At 35.4% G+C, this 25,588-nt stretch overlaps 1 protein-coding gene across 3 annotated transcripts in view; it reads right to left on the bottom strand.

The window, feature by feature from the left end:
• Window positions 1–25,588, bottom strand: part of Sms (spermine synthase) — a 56,267-nt gene that overhangs the window by 16,589 nt on the left and 14,090 nt on the right. For all 3 annotated transcript variants that reach the window (XM_081760146.1, XM_081760145.1, XM_081760144.1), the window contains exons 3-6: window positions 23,095–23,315; window positions 14,036–14,147; window positions 1,873–1,995; window positions 701–855 (exon numbers count right to left, since the gene is read on the bottom strand). In XM_081760146.1, coding sequence (XP_081616272.1) covers window positions 701–855; window positions 1,873–1,995; window positions 14,036–14,147; window positions 23,095–23,315 — 611 coding nt within the window. The remainder of the gene's footprint in view (window positions 1–700; window positions 856–1,872; window positions 1,996–14,035; window positions 14,148–23,094; window positions 23,316–25,588) is intronic.

Genomic DNA, 25,588 nt, shown 5'->3' with positions numbered 1-25,588 from the left:
AATCATAATGAATAATGAGGCTTGTTTTGTAGAAGTTATATTAAAACTGAAGATTAATGAACAACTTATATTTTTAATTCCATTCATGCCATTAAATGTATGTTATTACTCTTAGAAAATGAAATACAATAAATACTACTAGCACATGTTACTACATTTAAAGAAATACGCAACTGTAATATTTATTGCTTTGAATGGCAATTAAAACGTAATTCCTGTAGCTTTTTCCATCGGAAGACAAATAATCAATAGGTACTCACGCAAAGGCAAATATTATATGACACCACTTTTTTTATGAACCAGTAATACATACAAAAACTTTACATTTCCAAATAAAACTATATACATTAAGGGGTCACTTCAAAAAAGTGCGTAGGTAACTGCCCCCTCTTGCCCCCCTTATCGCTGCCACTGCTAACTGGATATAGTTACTTGTCGTCGAGTGTACTAAACTTTACAAATGAAGTACATTAGGTATTTTCCAAACTTTTGCCATTCAAGAAATAAAAAACTTTATCTGAGAATGTACTTTTGTAGAAAGAATTAACTCTTTGCGAATGGATTGGTAACGGTATTGCGACACACACCATTTGTTTTTTGAGTCATTAGTCTTCAAATATAAAAAAGATGACAAAAGATCAGTGATCTTACTACAATCTTTAAAAAAAAAAAAAAAGTCAAAACTTCAGACAATACTTACTTCGATCATAGTAACGAATTTTGGATTTTCTTTCAGTAGCTCCCACAAGAGGGCTCCATCTCCACCACCCAAAATGACTATTTCCTTATTTTTATAATCTTCCTTCCCTCTCTGCATCAGAGTTTCTGTGTAGATCAAATCACTTTCTGCTAAATCTAAAAAATACCGTATATCAATTTAGTTTGCTATTAAATTCTACTTCAGCATCAAGTTCTTTCACAAGGTTCTTACTTAGAGCTTATATTGCCTCTATTTTTAATAAAATTCACAGATTTTTTTTTAAACTTAGCTTTTAATCTGGATAGATTTATTTTCATCATATCTTTTGTTATATATTTTTATTTTGTTCTTTTATTTAGGTAATTCAATTATGAAGACTAGGAGCTTGGAAACACTGCCTACATATCTTGCAAGCATACATACTAATACATTACTATACTGCATACATTACTAATCATTAAAAGAACAAATACTAAACATTAACAGAAAACTCAAATAACAAAAACAATATGTAAGATAGTTTTTCTTGCAATGACGAACGAAGTGATTTATTACACAGAAAACAGTTACTGCACAAATGTTCAGTGTTACTAACTTTCAAACATTACGTGTTTGCAGTAAATGGTGTTACAATTATTTTGATAACCATGTATGAAATTGAACAAGAATAATATGGAAGAATGTACGGACATGTGGGATAAAAGGAAGGACCACGAGAAAATCCACAGACACTATGTTGTTCATCATTCGTCTGAGATCGAAGCAAACTAGTGAGCTACCGAGGCTCCATACTGTAGATTGATTTAAGTATTAACTGTATAAAGACCATTACTAGCCAACATCATTATTGAATGTGTTAGTATGCAGAGTATCAGGGTATCACTATGATGCATTAGAATCAAGATTTGAAACAATAGAGGAAATGTCATGTAAACGAAAGAATGTGTATAAAATCGTGGCACTGGATACAGAGAATAATCAGCATTTTGAAGTGTATTAGCTATCGGATACCTAATTGAATTGCTTATCATCGAAATTTCGGATACCTAATTGAATTGGTTAATCATCCTAATATATTATACCATCTATTCATTTCTTTAAATTAAAAATAAAATAAGAATTAGACTGTATCCTAATAACGAACGAAAGAACTAAATTGTAGAGATACTCACTTTGCAGATCATCCAGGACTAGAATATTCCCAAAACTCGGCGAATGAAATATTTGTATCTTCTGATATGGAGATTTCGCCTCATAGATTAATTTATCAATATCATACTCCATAATACGTTCATCTGAATATGAAAATAAAACAGTAAGAAGTTAACAATCACAGACTTAAAATCGAATTACATTACATAATACCAAGTGATTAAGCCTTGAAACACACACTCGTATTCTCATAATCACTAATAGTTTACAATATATATGTACTAGGTGTGATCAAAAAAATACGGTGAATAATTTTATTAGAAACAAAATTGAATTTGATTTAATTTCCTTCAAAATACTGTCCTTGGCTAGCAATGCACTTATCTCAACGTTAAATCTCCATGACTGGAAGCATTTCTGGAAAGCTTCTTTTGGAAGGTCGTTCAGCTCCTCTGTCATGGCTCTCTCAGTGTCAGAAATGGTGTCAAAACGTTTTCATTTAAGCACGGTTTTAATTTTTGGGAAGAGTCAGAAGTTGCATGGTGCTATATATGGAGAGCACAGCAAATGTGGACAGACAGGAACATTTTTTTCGGCCAAAAACTCGCGGATAAAATGCAAAGTGTGGCACGGCAAGTTTTCGTATGAAGAAGGAAACTATCTGCCCATTTAATTGGCAGTTAAAATGCTTTTCACGGACCAATACGAAATGTTTAGTTCTTCGGAAAGCTCTCGACTAGTCATTCGCCTGTTTGAACAAATTATATGTGCCACTTTTTGTACGTTTACATGTTTTTTGACGTCGAAGATGTCTCGATCGTTGCTCGTTTTCAATCAACTCTTTGCCGCTTTTGAATCGCTCGTACCCAAAGGCGCCCATCAGCCCCCCTCCTTTAGAAGTAATTGTGCTTCGGAAGATCGAAAACCCAATAGATATTTTAGAATAGTTACCGCAAAATTTGGGACAACATTTGAAATGTTGCTTATACTTCCCCCTCCCCCTCCCCTTTGGAAACCACAACATGGGCGCTCTTGCTCATACCATTTGTAAACAAGTCTTCAATGCCACAGCTTCATCGTCATACACTAATTTTGACATTTCGTAAACTTCTTTGGCACTTTTTTTTGCAGCTTAGAACACAACTTAATGATGGCGCGCGACAGACACTCTTAACACATCCTCACTCTTCTGCCCCTGGAAGCCAACTAACATGTCACAACTCGTTCAAACTCGACACTGACTGACTGTACCAAAGGTTTAGGCTAGCGGGATTAGTAGTTGAAATAGGTAAAACATCGATAGATGGCCCAGTGCAACTACATTCACCGTACTTTTTGATCACACCTTATATATATATATAGGGTGTTAATGAACTATACCAACAAACTGTAAGAGGTGATTCCTCACACCAAAATAAGAGAAAAAGTTCATATGGACCTGTGGGGAAAAGTGCATAGTTTCAAGCTAGGGTTGTCCAAAATTGCGAAAAAACCAAATTTCAAGAGGTCCTATTTCGAATTTGAGAAACAGTGGATGGTGTCCTTATTAGCGTAAAGGAAGTCATGCATATGCAGTCCAAAATTGCACATTTCATTAATGTTCAATGGGTGCACAGAGTATTCCCTGCACGGTGAAATTCCCAGACATGCCATCAACCGCATTTTGAGATATGCTCTGACTTTATGATTGGTCCAAAGTAGGCAAACGATAAGTTTTGATAGCAGGGAACGCAAAATCCTTTGGCGCGATGTCGGAAGTGTTAAGGATCGTCAGCAGCATGGTCTCTCGTACTCGGGAAAACGCATGCTGCGATGTTTTCTTCCACGCTTATAAGTGAAGAAAATGTTAAATATACCGTGACGAAATACATCGCATCACACGTTATTCGGAACACAAAAAAACATGGAGCTGCCTGTTCCTAACACTTCCGACTTCCCTCGGAAGCATTGGATGTCCATTGTTGTCAAGGCTTACCTCCTGCCTACTCTGGACCCTCCTTGAAAGCAGGGTATATCTGAAAACTCTATTGAGAGCATATCTGAGAATTACATCCTGTAGGGAATACCCTGCAGACCTATTGAAAATTGACGAAATATGCACTTTTGGATTGTGTATGCGTGGCTTCCTTTACGCTGATAACGACCGCCATCCACAGTTACTGGAATTCGAAATGTAGGGCCTGTTGAAATGTACCTTTTTCGCGATTTTGGACAGCCCTAGCTCTGAAACTATGAACTTTCGCCATAGGTTCATATGAGCTTTTTCTCTTATTTTGATGTGAGGAATCACCTCGTATAGTTTGTCGGTATAGTTCATTAATATATATAATTTTATCTAGCTCAAAATACTCGAAACTCTTCAAACTGTTTTCTCAATATTGTTGTAATATATATTTCCTTAACTTCGAAGCGTAATCACAAATGGGAACAACTACGATTGCGTTTCCTACTATTCCTAACACATTACAAATACTGATACAAATGTTAAATATTTTTGCAAATAGTGATCATTTATATCCGTGCAGTATAATAATATTAAACTATACTTTGAACTTATATAAACTATAGTAAAACACTAAGAAGGCGATGGGTTTGCCCTATTGGTTATTGCCGCCGCCTTTATATCAGCGTACTACAGCTTTAGAGAATCTGAAGTCCTCATCTCGATTGAGGAGGAGTTGCGGATATTAAAGACAGGCAACAGCGACTAGTAGCGAAGTGTCGCCACTTCTCAGCTCATTGTAATATCTATCTATTGTACATCATCAATGAAACTTTTACTTATTTTCTTTCTAATTTAAACGTATTAAATTTAGTTTGAAGTTCTTATGATTATCATCATCTTGTAGTGAAATTTAAATCTCGATTATACTATAAGAAAGGATTCTGCACAGGGTACGCTCCTACTCACTCATTTTAAAATTCACCGTCGCAGAAACAAATGCTTATTACGTAATTCAATCTTGTGCTTGTTAAAATGAACTTAGCCTATGATGTATCTTTCTCTGTACACCTATCGAGTACTTCTCATGCGATCGAATTTTCCTGCTTATATTAGACATCACAATCTAACTATCCGCCATATTAGGTTACCTGTAAGGTATAGAAGTTCCGCGGTATGTAATTTTCAGCACTTACCGGTTTGATTTTCAACTACATATTTTCCTCAGCACTTTTGTTTTTTGGAAATCCTCAGCCTGTACCAGTTTTGAGTTGTTTTTAAACTACCCTGATTTCCTCAGCACTTTCTTTTTTTCTTTTTATTTATCCTCAACCTGTATCTTTTTTTGCGTATCAGTACAGTATACGTTTGAGTAAACGTCGCAGAGTCATGACTTAGCTGTTGACGTACTCGTTTAACTCCCAATCAATAATCAAAAGACCAGAACTGCTAACTGTTAGATATAAAGTTCTCATCTTAAATCCGGGGATTTAAAAAAACACTTCCAAACCATTTCAATGCTCTCTAGCATCTTTGTCAATGTTTTCTACTTAATGATGACACTAGAGGGGTAAAAGGCGAATGGGCTCGGTCTATCCCTCCCTCCTAGATATGCTGCACTGTAAGTCAAGAATAAAACTATTATTTTCGATATATATAAAAAAATAGCTGTTCCACCAAAAGTTTGCTCATCTGCTCCCCCCCCCCCCCCCCGGAAATTACATTAACGCTGGCGTCGTTACTGCTTCTAACTGTTGCTAAATTGGTTATATGTGGGTGGGTTCCTATCTTCTTATGGAAATATTTATGAGAGGAAAAAGTACATGAAATCGTCATTTAACAAAAATGTTCAACTTGGTTCTTGAAATGAAAAAATACTTTACAAAATGAAGTTTTTTTCTTTTTTACTATTTGAAGGTTGATATATGTATTTTTCCGTTGGTAAAAAATGTTGGTGCAATATTCTGAATTTTCACTTGTCTGTCTGTCTGTTGATGTAGAAAGTGGAATGTAAACTTACTTGTCAGAAAAACCGTTAACAATTTAAAGTTAACATGAATTTGATTTTTTTCAAGTTTATCAATAAGCCATGAACAATAAACAGCCAGCGCTATGTACAAAGTTAGTTTTCACGAGGCTTTTTTTTTTTTTTTTTTTTTTTTTAGTTGTGTAAGTATTTTCTTCATCTTGTGAACACTGATAATATTGAAAAAATGAACTATTTGTAAAGATTAAATGTATAAAACTAATAAATTATAGTTTTATCTATTGAATCTTAAGTTTTCTTGAATTAAACATGTTGTCATCCCTCATCCCATGTATGTTCAAATTTCCAAAAATGAATTAATTAATTTAAATACGGTTTCCGGTTGAAAATTACGTTCTTTACACGCCAACGAATTGTACTGATTTATCCCTTCGGTATATGCTGAAAATTACGCTCTTTCTACGTCACGTCTTCGAAATGTGGGTGTGGAGAAGAATGGAAAGAATTAGTTGGGTCGAGCGGAAAACGAATGAGAGTGTGTTAGAAATGGTGGGTGAGAAAAGAACACTTTTAGATATTATTAGGAAGAGAAAGAGAAACTGGTTGGGATATTGCCTAAGAAGAGATTGTATCATGAGGGACGCCCTAGAGGGTATGATGGCGGGAAAGAGAGGAAGGGGGCGAAGGAGACTACAATTAATGGATGATATAAAAACAGAAAGATCATACGAGAAGACGAAAAGGTCAGCGGAGGACCGTGGAGCATGGAAGCTTCTCAGCTGCGGCAAGTGACCTGCCAATAAAGGCAGAATATCTATGATTATGATGGTGACTACGTCACGAAAATTGCATTCAAATTTATCCTCTCCAGAGGTCATGAGAAGTACGTTCTTTCTATGTCAAGAAAATTGTATTCAGAGTTTTCAATAGGTCCTGAGAATCACACTCTTTCTACGACAAGAAACTTGTACTCATATTTATTCTTTCCGGTATTCCTGATAATTATTTATTTCCACATGAAGAAAACTATATTCAATACATGGCAAGTACGCACTTTTGCTAACGACTGTACACTCATCTAAAAGAAAAACTCTTGTCTTGTAAAATCATTCCTTGAGGTAACTTCAGGGATTATGAGAATATCACTACCACAATTGCATTAGATCATATTATTAATACTTACCTTCAGTTTCGTGTAATAACCTAAATAAGCAAACCTGATGCTGAAACTGCTCGAGAGATAAATACCATACATCTTTCAAAATAATGCACAAGAAACTTTGCGCGCAATTTCACAAGTACGTACTATCTTATGTACAACACATCATCACAAATAAGCACTGGTAAAACAGTATGCATTTCATCAACAATTGTTGCAGATTTAATTGACTAATTATTTCTACATTCATGCATCCGAAATATAATTTAAAGTGTATAATGGATAGTGAATTAAATTTATCTACTAGCATTCATTTTGTAAACTTAAATAACAATACAAAAGTAAATCTTATATAACTACGTAACTATGCCACAGTCATTTTAACTTAACCAACCTCAGTCAAGAATCAGGAATTTTCAAACTGTAGAATTAAACAAAGAAACAAATCAAATAAATAAAATATCACAGAAATTAAAACCACATATAGCATAAATCAGGCCTGAAAAATTAAACTTAAGGGCAGAAAATGCAAGAAAATAGAAAAAGAAATAATATTTGCAAAGTTTTGCACAAAAATAAATAACAAAAACTAATAAATTATTTTCGGTCTTTCTTAAAATTGTTACGCGTGTAGAATTAATGCAAAATCTTACGATTAAAAGAGTCTGTTACGTTATTTTGTTATCAGTCCTGCAATAACAATGTTATCAGTGTAAAAACAAAATAAAAAGGGCTTAAAGAGTATTGAAGAGAAAGATCCGGTCGCACGTTATTGTTAAGTCGATGAGTCGTTTGAGGCTTGAAAGCTAAGTGTCTGTGCTCAAACGATCATACAACAAAATCGTGTCTCCGGGTTTTCTCGGGGGTTCTCTTGTTTCTCCTCACATTCTCATTCCACCAAGTCTTACATAATCACTCATTTTCATTAGTCATCAGCTTCCTTTAGCCTGAAGAGTATAACAAAGGGACCTTAAATATTAAAAAAAAAAAAAAAAAAAAAATGCAGTTGCGATTACCCCCAATTTCGTCTATTTCCTAAACTATCACGGTCCTGGGTTCTCCCTTGGAAAACTCACTCTTCTATCTATATTTATTACCGACCACGCTTCTCTTGTCCGAGTCGTACCGTCGATTTGCAAGACCAATGCTGTAGGTAAGGTTCCATACCCAGCATGAAAAAAAAAAAAAAAAAAAAAAATATATATATATATATATATATATATATATATATATATATATATATATATATATATATATATATATATATATATATATATATATATATATATATTTTGCACCAATTTTGACTCTCTCATATCAATAAGAATGATATCCTACTATTTGTATGTGCTTCGGGACATTAATAATATACAGTAGTAAAAGTGACTTTTATAATATTTATCATCTCTAAATATTGTGAATACCAAGAATGAATTAGAAATACTAAACTTTTTACTTTCGTAAAGGCTTAATTCTTTCTTCCTATAGCGCGGGGCCAGCGGTAGCCACCCAACTTGCTCCACCTAAGGGACGGCCCTGTCTACACTGTTCAGATTCTACATATCCGAACACAGACCACTGCAAATGCACCTTCGAATGAATTTTCATGGCATTGTCTTTAAAAAAAAAATCTTCATCTTAATTTACCTTCTTTCATCAGAAAAGACGTAAATATTCATATATCACCATTCTATCGGTTCCCCCAAAATCTTTTGCCTTCCATTTTGTTTACTTCTCTTCATTTATGTATACGTATTATTTGTCTTTTTATTTCCTTTGTATTTTTAAATCTCTTTCTTAACACTCTTTGTTTATTTAATGGCTCCAGTGCAACTGTCTTCAAGAACGTTGTAATTCTTCTTTCTTTATTCCTCGTTATCTTTTATTAGCCACTAGCAGAATGTCCGTTCTTCGCACGGGGAGAATACGTTTCATTTTGGACATAAAGAGCACCAAAACTGTCACCAATCAACTTAGGAACCTCAAAAACTATGAATTCGACACTAATATTAGTCATTTTCTATTATTTTTACATGTCATCATCCCCTTTAGGTATACTAATGAGGGCTGAATTTGGACTTAAGCGGCATCGGAAGTGTCACTGTTATCTCAGCGATTCCAAGAACTATGAATTCGACATTAATATATCGGTCATTTTCAATCATTTTTAAATATCTTCCCCTTCCCCTAAGTTCCACCGTCAAAGTGAAATGATAAAAACAATCCCAGGCCCGAATCTCATCTGTGTTGGAAATTTGATCGAGATCAGTCGGATGGTTCAAGAGTTATTAAGTCACAAACATAATCACTTTCATATAGATTCGTACTGCTACTTTTACCATCCCTACTAACTCATTTTTACAAGTTGCACACCAAATGAGCTCTATAGCTCACATTACCGCTGACGCATTTGATAGTATTTGATGACATTAGCAAGTGAGTTACAAAATGGGTTAAAATACGATTAATGTTAAATGAAAAGACAAAAAAAAAAAAAAAAAAAATGACTAACAAATTTTAGTAGAATATAAAATAAAATTTTAACACAAAGGCATAAACTGACTGTGGCACTCTCACTCAAAAATAATAATTACTTTCTCATGAAAAAAATAATTACGTACTGAAAAACTACTAAGAATAGTAACTGTACTATAAGATGTGGGTGAGACAACAAACCTTAGTTTTCCTCCACAGTTAGGGAACTATACAAATTAAAACAGTTATTTTTCAGAAGTCCTAATACAATAATTACAAAACATATATATGTAAAACGTGAGATTCGTCGGTAGACTTCCAAACTATGGGAATTCACTAATGAAACTTGAAAATACTACATGCATAACTATTGGTTATCAGAAGAGTCAATTCAAAGACAGATTCTGTTTCTCGGACGCTGAATTCATAACGATAAGAGATTACTTCTATCTCTTACTATATTTGTTCTATAGGGATAAATATTAAAGCCGGAAATGGTAACTGACATCTTATCACTTCCGGTTGCAATAAAAAAAATACAATGGGAGATGAAACATATTCTTCGTACTAAATCCAGATGAAAAATCTGCTTGTCGCTAACGATTTCCGTTTTATTCATTATGCGATCAGTGTTGTGATCAAATAAACGTAGGTTTTCACCATTTCTAGTTTCAAAAGACACATGACAGTCGAGAAAAAACCCATTCTTGGGGAACTAAATCTGTGTCAAAAACAGTTTTTTGGTATTCCTTACCGTTTTTGCTCTATGGAAATATTGAAATCGAAAGTAATTGTAAATTCCGATCACTTCCGGTTTTGATAAAGTATTGTGGATAATGATGGTATGTTCTCTTGAAACGCTGAATCGACTGCCGAAATCCGCTTGCCGTTATCTGTTACCGTTCTTGTCATATGACGATCAACGTTAAAACCAGAAACGACTGTTTCTATCATTTCCGATTTAAACAAAGAGTTAACGGAAGATCTGGGACCTAGTCTTGGGACGCTGAATCGATAGGAGGAAAACGCTTCCCAATATATCTTACCATTTTACTCTATAGAAATCAGTTCTGAAATTCAACCACTTCCGGGTTTGGCATAGTGTTGTGGATGGTAACGATACGTTTCCTTCAAACGCTGATTCGACTGAAAAAACGCTGGAACCAGAAATGGTTACTTTCAACTTTATTTCGGTTTGAATAACAGATTAGCGGAGGAGATAGAGTCTATTATTGAAACGCTGATCGACTGCAAAACACCCTTCTTGGTACATCTTAACGTTTTAACTCTAATACCGTCCTCAGACGGATGGATGGGGACGGACAGCCGTTCTGTAAGATTTCCAGCATTCATCCACAGTATAGTTTGGAAATTAATAGCCGTTTTATAAGATTTCTGACAACTATGTGTAGCATAGTTTGGAGGTCTACAAGTACCAAGATCTAAAATTATTTCAGATTTTATGTTTATTACTGTTATGAAGATAAAAATGTAACATTTAATTCATATTCTAGATCAGCTGGAAACGTAAATTACACTTGCAGTGAATTAACGTTTATGCCGCCAGTAAGTATATTTGTTCCATCAAATCAAGCACCTTTGTCTGGTAAATTCTATTTCAATGGACCATAATATAACTAAATAGCTTTTTACAGCCAATATATCTCTGTCATCAGCTTCTGTTCTTCATTACTTTATTATTCCTTCAAATCATCGTATCATGATAAGTAACATCCGAATAACACGGATAAAACTACCGTGAATCCTAAACATTATTCCGTCATAATTTTATACACATACGCTTTAGTTGCTTTCTTTTCTTCTCACTGTGGTATCTCTTCATTTCAATAAGGCCTTCTGTGCCAGTGTAATAAATCACTTCCCTACAATTACTAAGCTCACTTCTATTCTGAAGTTTATATATGTTAACGCATCGATATGGCCCAGGCATTTGTGTGTACCCACTTTAAATTTCTGGACTTTAAATTACGTAATAGGACTTCTTTAAAAATAGATATATATTAATTTGAGTTACTTGACCGAACTTCGAACTTCGACCGGTTCGAAAAACATTTATCTTGATACGCCTTTGGTATGTCGCTCTGTTGATATTTGAAGTTTTTTTTTTTTTTTTCAATCTATTACAGTAGACTCCGAGTATCCGGCCTAATGTGGCGGAAGGGCAGGCCGGATAGGCCGGATAACATAAAAGCCGGATAGGCCAGATAACAAAAAAGCCGAATAGGCCGAGTAACAAAAAAGCCAGATAGGGCGGATAACAAAAAAGCTGAATAGGCCGGATAACAAAAAAGCCGGATAGGCGGATAAAATAAGCCGGATAGGCCGGATAACAAAAAAGCCGGATAGGGCGGATAACAAAAAAGCCGAATAGGGCGGATAACAAAAAAGCCGAATAGGGCGGATAACAAAAAAGCCGAATAGGCCGAGTAACAAAAAAGCCGGATAGGCCAGATAACAAAAAAGCCGGATAGGCCGGATAACAAAAAAGCCGAATAGGCCGAGTAACAAAAAAGCCGGATAGGGCGGATAACAAAAAAAGCTGAATAGGCCGGATAACAAAAAAGCCGGATAGGCCGGATAACAAAAAAGCCGGATAGGCGGATAACAAAAAAGCTGAATAGGGCGGATAACAAAAAAGCCGAATAGGCCGGATAACAAAAAAGCCGAATAGGCCGGATAACAAAAAAGCCGGATGTTATGGAGCAATAAGTATGTGACTGGAAGGATCGAGGATTAGAGAAGTAGTAGCTATGAAATTATTTCGCTGGGATAAATACATTGGCATTGTAAGGTCAGCCGTATCATTTAATGGCATGTCAGTTATCAGCTGCTTTCGTATGATCTTTTATTCAAGATGGCGTTGGACCAGTTAATTCTGGTACAGAAAGATGGTTCAAGATGATTAAATTTCTTGTGAAAGATGGTTCAAACGCCGCTGAAATTCCTCGTTGACTGTTGTGTAAGTTTGGAGGGCCGACTTAGTACATTCATTTGTATTTGAATGGTCCAGACGCTTTCCTAAAGCTTGTAAACACATCGACGATCGATATTTCTATTAAGGTCCGCCAAAAAGTGACGAATGATGTCATTTTGTCAAACCAGTGATTCTGAACGATTAGACAGTTGTACCTGACGTTGTGATAGTTGCTTACTGGTACAGTCCACAGCAAAAAAAAAACCTGTAACATGAGCATTAAGTTTATTGTGAAACGACGAAGTCTTTTGCTTCAAAATAAGTGTCCAAGGGAGGACGCCGAGGTTTCTCCTGGCATGATTCGTGCCACTTAGACTTTATGTTGATTACCTGGGCTGTTCGGCGTAGTTTCACAATAACTTTATGTTGATTACCTGGGCTGTTAGGCGTAGTTTCACAATAACTTTATGTTGATTACCTGGGCTGTTAGGCGTAGTTTCACAATAAACTTCCATGCTATGTTGCAGGTTTTTTGCTGCGGACTGTACAAGTGAACATTCTCTGGATGTTATCATCAACCATCACTAGTTTTCACAGTTTCGTTTCGACGGATACCGAAACAATTTTGACCGAAAAGGAGGAGAGAAAGAAGTTGTAACTTGTCGATAGCTGTCAGCTAGTCACGAATGTGAAGGTGACGATTTTTGGCACAACATCGTTACAACCATTAAGTTATGAGTACAACATTGCATGCCTTAAATAGGAAGGGCACCCATGCACTGAAAATCCCTAAAAGAATTCGCACAGCGCCATCTGTGAGTAAGATTATGGCAAAGGTAATTTGGGATCACAGTGTATTGTATATATAAGATTTCTTGAAAAAGGGAGAATCTGTGAATGCTGACAACTATGCCACACTTACTTTCTGATAAAATTCGGAAGGCTATACACAAATTTAAAGGTGCCACTCTCCAAAAGATAACGCGAGACCACACACAGCCACCAAAACTGTGACAGTTATTGACCAATTCCAATGAGAAACACTACCGCACTCAGAATACAGTCCCGAGTTGACTCTGAGTAATTATCATAGATTTTGGAACTCTGAAGGAGCACCTCCGAGGACAGAAGTTCCACATAAATAGCACAAATATTCAATTAGGTCTCCAATGAATCGCGGAAGAAGCTCGTAGCCAGATGAAAAAAAAAAAAAAAAATTGTGCTGAGGTAGCAAATGAACACGTCAAAACATGGTACAGAAAATTTCAGTTCCTCTCTCGCAATAGTATAAGAATTAAGTCAATCCGGATATTTACTAAAGCTACTAATGTGTGTATACATGGGATAACGTTTCTTTTTTATTTACTCAAAATAGGATGCATCTGTCGCAATGTGTTCCAAGTTTCTTCATGCACTGGAAAAATTTTCACATGAATCTTCTGCAACATACACTGAATAACTGATTATTGTACTGGAAATTGGACGACATACCAGTGATAAGTGGGTAGTTGACCATCCTCTTTGCTATTTCTATATTATAAAGAATTTGATAAAGAGCAGTTTTGGTAAAGGGATGGCATGCGTTTCAGAGGAAGAAAAATACTGTGGAATAATCAAACACAAGAGATAATATGAATATCTACGAAATAGCAACTTAAAATCAAAAGGAAACAACTGATACGTACCTGAAGATAAGAAATAGTGTTCTAATGGTCCGCCTCGTTTCAAAGGTGGTAATTTCTTACTCCTCGAACAGGACAACTTTTCTCCAAGAACACCTTCTAATTTCCGAACTTGCTGTAAAATTTAAGCCAAATGAAAAAGAAAACAAAAAAAAAACAAAAAAAGAATAACTGAAAAAACATGCAGCAACTCATGCAACATACGAGGGAAGGGGCGGGGGAGGGAGTTGTGACGATGCCATCTGCCCTGGCTTACCTGAGGTGGTCAAGTACACATCTAACGCTGCTCCCCGCCTGATAGGAGGGAACAGCTTACTCCGTGTGCATTGACATTTGTGTTTCACTTCCAATTCCAGGGCACGTATTTGCTGCAAAGTTTGCGATTTTCATTAATTACATCTGGCGTGATTATTACTTCACATTAAGCACATGAACTTGGAAATAAGCAATTTCAAAACGCTACAGCAACATGAAATTCAAGAAACTAATTATGTACTGTATGGCATTTAAAATATAAATTTAACAGAACTGTAACTCAACTGCAAAAGACCTGTTCACACATGAAATTCATATAGATTGTAAAGGGAAAGATTTCGGAATGTAATTCTGCAGTCGGTACTGGAAAATTCTCTCTCATTCTAAAAATATACTAGAAGCAGCGGTTCTCAAACTGAGGTTCTTGAAGTCCTCTTAGAATTGGATATTCGTCCAAAAAGTAATAATAATAATAATAATAATAATAATAATAATAATAATAATAATAATAATAATAATAATAATAATAATAATAATAAATTTGCTTTCGAAGGAAATACAAGTAGGATGGACCACAAGACATTTTGAACAATAACGGTAGTCCCCACTTGAAAACAAAAATATTGAGAAACGTACTAATGGGTTATCTGTTTAACAGTAATAATTAATTTTGGCTAATGGACACTGGCACATCGGTGGCCGTTCAACAGACTAATATTGATCAGCTCTTACGTAGATTCCTCACTACATCATGATACTGAATCAGCACCTAAAATATGTCTCTCCAGCAGAAATCGAAACAAAATTTCTAAAAATACATAATTTAAAACAAGGCAGAAAAAATGCTTGATGAATAGGAATATATATATATTTTAACATCAACGTAATATTAATGAGGCAGGCAGAACCTCCGTTACAACTCAACAAATTTCAACCAAATGACTTAACTTCCTCTCTTTTCTTTGGTGAAATTGGCGTACAGAAGTGTAATTTCATTTTTCCTATCGATAGACATACCACATCACGACAAAATTACAACACAAGTCATTTAAAAACACATTTAATACTTTACAGTAATATATGAATATTAAGTTACAACAAACTTACGATTCTCCACGCAAAGATCGCATGAATACATCTAAGAAAAAGTTATATTATTGAATACTTCCGTCCACTAAAACGAGGAAAATGCATTGAGAACATGCGCTTATAACAAGCCTACCGTTGTTCCAGCATACCGTGTTTACCTCCTGTTATTCTCATCACGTAACGTTTTTTAAATTTGGGGGTTCAAGTTTCTTGTTAATGAGTAAACAAGCTAGTTGATCCTTTTTCATATTCAATAATTATATAAGTATTCATATACAATTATAACAAGCTTTTCCTAATGTCGCAATTTTTGCAACACTTATTACAAACTTCTCTTTCTCTCTCTCCTTCAAAACTTTGTCTTTGCAGCTGCAGCTTTCTATCATCAGTAGCCTTTTATATATATATATATATATATATATATATGCAGAGATGAAAAATCAAATTTTTTGAAAAAAATGTTCTAGATTGTCCTCTCGTCTTCTTTTTTCCAGGATCTAACCTTCGAACATGTTTTGGAAAAGAGTATCATGTCTGTATAACTCCTTCAGTGTGGGTGGCGAGTTAACTCGTGTCTTCAAAACGCACCTGCTGTGCGGATGGCGTATATATATGCTTTCATTTTGCTTTGGCTATTTTGTATTACGTATGGCGAATAAACTTGCCCATAGTATGAGCAATGTTATCCCGACAATATTTAGCGAGTTTGCGCTCAGCTGGTTTCAATTGTTGCTTAATTAAAAAAAGAAGAGGAAAAAGAAAGAAATTAAAATAGAGTTTGGAGTTCGTCAAATATAGTTTTCATTCTTTGTTTTGTTTGAGAGCAGACAGCACAGTAATGGCTTCAAAACGATATTTCAACGATGCTGACATCGAGGAAGAGTTATTAATTAGTGATTCTGATGTAAGTGATTTTGAAACAGATTTAGAATCAACATCCAAAGTTCTCAAAAAAAAAAAAAAAATACACTTTTTACAGCGGTTCGCATCTGAAAATTACGCACTGAAGGGGATAAGTGTCCGATTAGCTTCGCTTTGTGTATCTCTTTAGCTTTAAATAGCTGTCTTCCCTCACCTAATTCTTGCAATACCTTCTTATTGTTCTTCCTGTCAATTCAAGTAGTTTGTGTAAACCTCTTTCAAAACCACATTTCCGCTGCCTCGAGTCGAGCTTTCCCTTGTTTCACCCATGTGTCACGACATTCCATACAAAGGTTTTTTAGAAATTTCTTCTTAACGTGGATATTGATGTGCTTGTTCATAAAAAGGTTCTTTTTATTTTGAAAGGCGTTCTTGCCCACTACCGATATGACATTTGTTGTTTCTATATTGCAACCGAGATATAAAAATTTGGCCACTTTCACGAGTCGATCTCTTCCTTCTTCTACCTCCCTCTGCCTTTTTATTTTTAGTCCTTCTCTCCATCTTTTTTCGTTGTTTTGTTGTTTTTATAACCATGACTTTGATCTTCTTGGTATTTATTTTTAGCTTACGATTCGTTATTTCGTACCCTGAGCATTTTTTCCGAGTTTTGCCACTAAAAATATACTCACAATAAGTTGTTTTATTATTATTATTATTATTATTATTATTATACCACAGCGTTAAATCATCTGTGGAAGACAAACCACATCGGCGGAGTATCGATGATTATGTAATCCTGTTTTCTAAGAGACGGGACGGAGGATAAAACAGAATTTATCCTGTTGACTGCGTCGAAGCAGCCATTTAGCAGAACAATCATCATAAGTGGCAAAAACGGATAAACAAACGTGTCACGTACGACTAATTTAGACCAATTCTAAACACAAATTTCCGACTACTTTTTAGTTTACTATTTAAAATTAAGAAAATCAATAAATTTTACTGAGAATCGTTAGACATCTCTGTCAAATATTTAACTCCAAAATTTTTACGCGGCTTAAAAAAAAGTTGAATGAAATGTTCTTGTTATAATCACCTGATCTCAACTAACCTCACACGGGACATGTTCACGAGCCTGCTACGACATACTTCTATTATGATTTCGTGGATAGCATTCCTATGGACGCAGTATTTGTTACGCAAAATTTATGAACTGCACTCAATGGATTTAAAAATTAAAAAAAACTGACAATGTATTTCGAAGTTTTTTGATACAATAAAATACTCGTATACCACAGATACCATTACACAGACGTTCACATTAATTTGATTTTGTATGTAAGAAACACAAAAAGAATCAATGTTAATTGGAATACATCGAAGTTTCGTGAGTAATTAAATATCGTGCTTTATTTCGCTCTTGGTTATTTTCGGTTCGGTACAGACTATAAAAATGTATTTTTTTAAAGGCATTTTAAAGCTAAAATAGATAAATACAATATTTTCGACCAATACATTGTTATGCCAACGATTTATAACAAGCAGTGTTAGTGTAGAGCTAAATGATCGCTCTTCTTTCTTAAGACTATATGAGGATGGGTTGATAAGTTCTCAGCCTCACCAAGGAAACAAGTAGATAGGAAGCTTAGCTGTTTTTATTCAACATATTCCCTTTGTAGTGCAATGCACTTTTCACATCGCTGGTGCAGTGCTTGCAGACCAGACAAATAGAAGTCGGATGAATGCTCTGCAAACCAGGCCTCTGTTTGAGAAATGACGTCATCGGCGCCATTGAAATAAGTTTCTTTTAAAAACATTTTCAATTTAGGAAAGAGATAAGTCTGATGGAGCCAAATCAGGCGAATAAGGTGAATATTCCTGTAGTTGAAACCGTAGGTCGTCCAATTTTTGCAATGTCAGACGTGCCTTGTGTGAGGGCGCATTGTTCTGGAGGAAGATTACCCCTTTTGACAGCTTTTCAGTCTCTTCTTCTTTAGTGCTGCTTTCAATTTGTCCAGAAGAGATGTATAATAAGTTGCATTGCTGGTTTCAATCATTTAAGATAATCCAGCAATAGAATTCCTTCACAATCCCAGAAGACCGTAGCAAGAACTTTAGCAGAGGAGCGCTGTGTCCTAGCCTTCTTCGGACGTGGAGAACTGCTGTGGCACCATTCCGCCGATTGCTGTTTCGTCGTGGGATCGTAGAAATATAACCAGGTTTCGTTATATTACCAGCCGTTGCAAAAAAATGGCCTTATCCGCTTGAAATTGGGACAGAATTGCCTTACTTGCCTCCACCCGTTCACGCTTCTGATTTGCGTTCAAAAGTTTCGGAACCCATTTTGCCGCGACCTTCCTCATACCCGAGTCTTCATGGATAACTTTCCATACAATCATTTCGGGAGAGGTCACTGAAATTGGTCTGCCACACCTTGGATCATCGTTCAGACCAAACTGTCCACGTTTAAAGTTCGCTGCCCATTTCTTCACAGTGACATACGACGGTGCCTTGTCCCTCAATGTCGTGACAAGGTCGTTGCGGATCTCCTTCGGCGAGAGTCTCTTTAGGAAGAGGTACTTGATGAATGTACGGTGTTCAAATTTACTAATTTCTGAGACGTGGGCTGATATCCTCACTTTGGACCCGAAAAAAACAAATTTAAAATTGGTTTATTCAAGCCAAATTTTGCACAGTAGCTTCACAAATTATACGCCTCATAAACGTATATAACTTTTATATCTAGCTTTGTTTGAACCTGGGTAGGCTGAGAACTTATCAACCTACCCCCGTATGAAATGTTGATTTACATACATCTTTCGCGGAATCTGCACAACATAGATCGATATCATTGGAAATTGAATCGATCTCCCGCACAGAATGCGTTACCAATTATTTAAGCCATATAGAAGCCCTGTATCTAAAAAATACATATAATCGCCAGCGAAAAAATACAGTACACTAGTCCTATGGATGTTACGTTGACAAAAATCAAGCTAAGAGACTGATTTGAATACATTATTAGGGACGACATACGAACAATTTCTTTCTTTCCACATCGAACAAAAATATGTTGTTCAAATTTGACCATTTACTTTTAAGTTATGGCCAAAAGTATGCATGGATACTTCTACTGGCTACTACTATACTGGCTTATGTTTCTGTTACTAAAATAAACTGTAAAACTCTCTAGATTTACTTATGGATACTATAGAATACATATTATGTATTTACTTTGCACATCCAGATTAGTTATTAATTAATTTCAGCAGTCTCTGCTACTTTTATCAATAACTTAAAAAAAAAAAAAAAAAAAAAAATACATCGGATCCATTATGAGATCTTCCTACTTATGGAACTATCCTACTTATGGAACTATCTTGAAAGAATTGGTGAAACATTATTTCTTCAAAAATTACTGAAATCCCAGAAAATTGATCACTTACGTACTTCAGCCATACTTTCTTAAAACAATGTGATAAACTACTTACTTATTACACTGAGTTTGTGAAAATTCCTGAGTGAAGAAAATAACGAAAATCAAAAAGCCACGTAACTGACCTAAAGGAAGCAAAATCTCACACTGGATCTTTAAAAAAAGTTGATGAAAGTACCAGAGACTACTGAAATTGATAACTAAGTCACCTAATCTGGACACTCAAGGTACAACCACTAGATATAATTCTGGCATTACATCCGGACAGAACAATGGTCGACCAAATGGCTTTTGTTAACTTATCAGATACAATTCCCGTTGCTTTTGGCACTCGAGACCGGAGTGCCTAGCCCTTTAATTCACGTAGTTGTCCAGTTGCCTAATGGTGCAAGATTAACACCGAAATTTGTTCTCTTACCGGGAATTAAACCCAGAAACATGTGCATCGAATGCCGCGTGTATATAACTATGCGATACGACATCTCATTCTTTCTAGTTATAAAAATTACTACAAGTTCGGTTTAAGAGTAGCGTGTGTTGCACGGAACACATTTGTGCAAATATACAAAAACAAGACAATTAATTTTGGTACCTACTTGTTAAGTTCCTCTGCCATTGCAGATAAGTGTTCTTGTTTTCGTCGTTTTTGTAAGGTACTCCTTTAAATTTTCTTCTTTTAATCTAAAAACGACACATATTAATCCCATTCTAAATATCCACCCTGTGATAAATGAACGCAATCTGTGTTTGAAAATACGGTGATTCGAAGACAAAGGAAATTACAAGACAATTAACCCGTTTCCATTTTAAATATGTTCCTGTAAAAATCATCTGGTTCTTCTAACTTCAGGTATTACTCTTCTTTCATGCTCTCAAATCACGAACAAAATAATAATGATTATGACATGAAATATCAGCTGTAATAAATCCTATTGTGTATGTATGTGTGTGTGAGAATTTATAGAAGTTCTAAAAAGTGAAAAGAAATTATATTATTTCACACGCTGCAGTATAATTTAATCAAAATTCTTCTCCCTGTAACACAGGCTCGCAGTTAGACGGCCCTAATGAGGAGGCTCTAAACATGCGGTCAGTGTGTCGCGTCGCCCTACCTCTTAACAAGCGTATCGAGAGCTTACTGGACCTAGCGACTGTCACGCTTTTATTCATGAGTTCAACCTGTTTGCCTTACACGCTGGGCGGACGCCCTACCTCTTAACAAGCGTATCAGGAGCTTTCTGGAACTAGCGACCGTCACGCTTTTATTCATGAGTTCAACTTGTTTGCCTCACAGCGCTAGGTGGACGCCGAAAATTGCGAGGTACCAGCTGGAAATCCAACTCGGGACTACGCGGACGTGAGTCCAACGCTCTAACCATTTAAATACTGACCTCTCAAATTGTATTCATGATCTAGTATATTTTACCATATAATAGTCCAAAATACTTGTACTACTAGTGTTTCCATCACTATGATAACTATCTGTGTGTATATACAGTACCAGTTTGTGTTAAAATATTTTCTTAAAAAAACATTTTCTTTTAGTACTTAATACGAAGGTATATCATAAAATTATAAACAAGCCTAATACATAGAGAGTAAATTTACCGATTACATTCTCAGAAATGTTGACTGAATATTTTGATAGTTTCAATATGACGATAGCAATTCATATGACCGCAATATAAATAAAATTCCAATTCACGTACCATATGTAAGTGTATCCATTAGTAAAAATGAACCGAAATAAACCATTATAACCTCATTTTTATTTTCTCCCACGATTTTAACGAATTCTTCTATCAATGTTAGAAAGGTTTCTGCTATACATATTGGTTTAACGCATAGGTGAATTCGAGAGAGTGCGATGGGTCGTTCGACCCCTCACCCTTCCAAGTGACAGAAGTATCAGTTATGCAAAAGCCTGGGATCAACCTCTGGCTCTATGCAAGCAATATATATTGGTATTAACAAAAAATGATCGTGTTATTCGGAAGGAGAGATCAAATATTCAGAGTTCACTTGAACATTCCAGATTTGCAATTATCCACCTCCACGATTTGTCAAGCAAAACAATGTTACATGGGGTCTCGTTTTCGATTGTTGGTGGGAGAGCAATGGACAGAATTCACCTAAATTGAAGGTCCATGTCTCATATTGCCTCGGTGTTAAATTTTAGCAAACAAACGAAAAGGAAGAATGTTATATAGAAAACTTTCACAAGTAGTACAAATGCCAAAATACAAGTTACTTTAATTCTAAAAGCTTTTCTTTGTGTTGCTACTGGAAAACAGTAAAGTCTAAAGCGCCCACCCCTAGTCTAACGGATCCCTACGGATCTAGTACGATTTTAAGAGCTTACGAAAGTTACGTAAGCGTAATAATGTTCGTAGGTTTTCTCGGGATTCTAATTGTTTGCTTTACCAATTCCTTTACTCTCATTTACTTTCTTCTTTACTCTAATAAATATAAAGAAAAGAGCAATATTAAACTAAATTTTATCTCCTTGTGCTGCAGTTGAACCTAGAAGGAAAATACAACAGTTGAACCTAGAAAGAAAGTACAACAGTTGAACCTAAAAGGAAAATACAACAGTTGAACCTAGAAGGAAAATACAACAATTGAATCTAGAAGGAAAATACAACAACTGAACCTAGAAGGAAAATACAACAACTGAACCTAGAAGGAAAATACAATATTCGTAAAAATAGCACTACAATTAGATCAAAAGATATCATATAACTGAAATTCGCTAGTTCTGTAGGACGTGGAAAGTGCTAGGTTAGACTGCATAGGCCATTAAGATGTAAAAGAAGGGGGACGCGGTGGTTCAGTGGTAGAGCGTTCACCTCCGGTGTTTGGGGTCCCTGGTTCGATCCCAGCTCGCGCCGTGTGAACTTTGTGGTGAACAAACACCGTGCTCGTGGGTTTTCTCGAGGTCCTCCCATTTCCTCCCACTTTCTTCATTCCATCATTTTACTCATCTCTCATCATCACCGTCTCCTTTAGCCTAAGCGGCATAAACGTGGGACGTAAAACTTAAAAGATTTCATTTCATAAGATGTAAAAGAAGTAGCATATTGCGAATATGCTGTTACTAATACATCTATAGATGCTACTAATGTTAATGCTAGTGTAATTTAGTGTAATTACCAAAGTGAGTTTTATAGATTGACAGCCTTGAGATTATGGACTGTTCAAAAAAATACTTGATGGTACAACAGGGTTTCATACTACGAATATTGATAAAATATTCTGTAAGAAGTTCACACAAAATAAACACAAATGGTTAGAAAGAAAAGTGTGTCAATTTCGGTGTAAATTTGCCTGCTGTTAATCCTTAAAGCTTACAGAAGTCACTCTTAACTAGTTTTTGTAAATAAATAAATAAATTTTTAAAAAATCCAAGACTTTCTACCTCGAACGTTAACAATGGTTTCTCCTCGTCGCTCTTGAAGTATTCAATGTTGAGTGTGAGCAGACCATGATTGAAAGCTCGAATGGTAACAAAACTACCCCGCTGGCCAGTCAGCACAGCAAGGAATCCGCCATCTATCTCGTACACATGTTCCAGTTTCAAGTTCTTCACAAAATCCCTCAGCACGGATTCTACGTTCTGTTGCAATGTTTTTCTCTCCACTGAAAGAAAGATTAAAAAAAAAAAAATCGATCACTTCGAAAATATTCCTTAAAAGAAAAAAATAATAATAACTGAATAAAGTGAGGGAATGCCATTACTCTGCTTTTCTCATCACTCTCTCAGAGATGCTATCCTCCTTTTTCCCCAAGGGCAAAGAAGTAACCCCACCAAATTTACAATCTCACCCAAAATTTACCACTCTGCTCCCAAAATGTACGTTTCTCCAGTTTGATTGTACAGTCCGCAGCAAAAAACCTGCAACATGAGCATGTAAGTTTATTGTGAAACTACGCCTAACAGCCCAGGGATCAACATAACGTCTAAGTGGCACGAATCACGCAAGAGAAACCTCGGCGTCCTCCCCTGCACACTTATTTTGGAGCAAAAGACTTCGTTTCACAATAAACTTACATGCTCATGTTGCAAGTTTTTTGCTGCGAACTGTACAATTTTCAATGAAAAATTATGTCCCTCAAATATTTTCAAGGGCGAAAACTGGGCCCTAAAACCCATCTGTGGGCAACCCTACACTTATTCTACGTTAACACCTTGCAATTTCTGTTCTGCAGCAATCATGCAAAATATAGTTATCATAACATAATCACGTGATACCATGTTAAAATTATTGTGTCAATATCGCAGAAGCTTGAGATCTTGGCTTTCTATCTATGGCAATAAAACTGGAAATAAATAAACCACCATGTACATTCCTACTCAATTTAACCTCCAAAGATGCTCGCAGAAGTAAAGTAAATGAAATATTAGGATTAATAAATAAATAAAATACGCAAGGTAGATAAAAACATGTATTTGCTTTATGATACATTGTATAATGTTCACAGTATTCGACATTAACTTACTTCAGATGTGGATTGCTCCATCGTCTGTTGTAGAGTAGGGTGACCAGGTAAAAAAAAATTAAAAAAAGAAGAATACTCGACCAACTGGGATAATTTGACAGTCCATACAAGAAATTACTAGCATATTACGTAACTACGAGCCAAAAACGGGACACCAGAAGACTATCGGAAGAACGGGACAATCTCGTCATATATAGTCACTGTATGTCGTTACTCATACCAATGAGGAGGAAATCTCTAGCTTTCAAACAACCAGTTTTATTTATTTATTCAGATTTCAATTTTTATATGATCTTTTAAACTTTTAACAAGAATCAGATTCACTTGTCTTTTGATTGATTTTTTATTTTATTTATTTATTTTCTGAATTTCTTATAACAGAGTTTATCTTCTGAATTAGTAGCACACTATGTAACTACGAGCCAAAAACGTGTCTTGTGTGTTGTGTTCTTGTGTTCCGCTTACGCTTTTCTCGGGACACGGGAAGACTCTGGAGGAAGGAACAATCCCGTTAAAAAGGTATCTATTGTAGAGGCCTCCAAAAGTTGGATATTTCTGATATTGTAGCATCTTTTATTTGTATTACTGAATAATCAATATGGTATTGTAAGTTTTCGCTTAGCATGTAGATTTAGAATATGTAATAATCCGACGTAGTACCATTAAAAAAAAAAAAATCTTTAGGTTGGGTTGGCAACATTATCAATCTGGTACTATTACATAATATGTGTACATAATGTCTCCCTTTCGCTATTTGTACCCTATAAAATTTCAGCGTTTACTGTGGTGGGAACATGAACTATTTCTCACATTCTAATGTAAAATTCAAACACTGTTATCGATCTTTGAGCAGAAACTAAAAGTCAATATGAATAAAGGATTATGAGACAATATCTATTAATTTCAGTTTTTTCTCTGTCAACGCGGCATTCCACAACAAGTACTACTTCCTTTGTCAAGCCAAAACTAGGACTCAGGAATGAATGTTATTTATTTGGGTGCTCTAGGTTGAAAATTATTTGTAGCTTATAAACTATTGAATAACAAGTGAAGAAATACACTATAGATGTGTGGTAGATTTTAAAATAATTCTCATGGTTAACATGACACTTATAGCCTTGGAAGGCATACACCCTAAAACTGATAAACTAAACTCACGCATCTATCGTATAATCCAACTGGAGTTAATCATAGGGCTAATAATCCAACTGGAGCTAAGCAACAGAGTACACTTGAAGAGACAAACTTAATATTATATCATAATTACTTGATATTATACATAAAATCTTTCATGCAGTATCACTAAAGAATATTGTTGATACATTTTTAACATTCGCCTTCATGCACCCTGAGAAATATTTGTGAATAATCTTGTGCTATATATTTGAAAGACTAATCAGCCTTTTAACTTA

This window comes from Thermobia domestica, chromosome 5 (genome assembly GCF_964235325.1).
Source record: "Thermobia domestica chromosome 5, izTheDome1.hap1.1, whole genome shotgun sequence".
Lineage (NCBI taxonomy): Eukaryota > Metazoa > Arthropoda > Insecta > Zygentoma > Lepismatidae > Thermobia > Thermobia domestica.
Note: the sequence above shows the minus strand (reverse complement) of the source record. Positions and strands in the feature narration are given on the sequence as shown.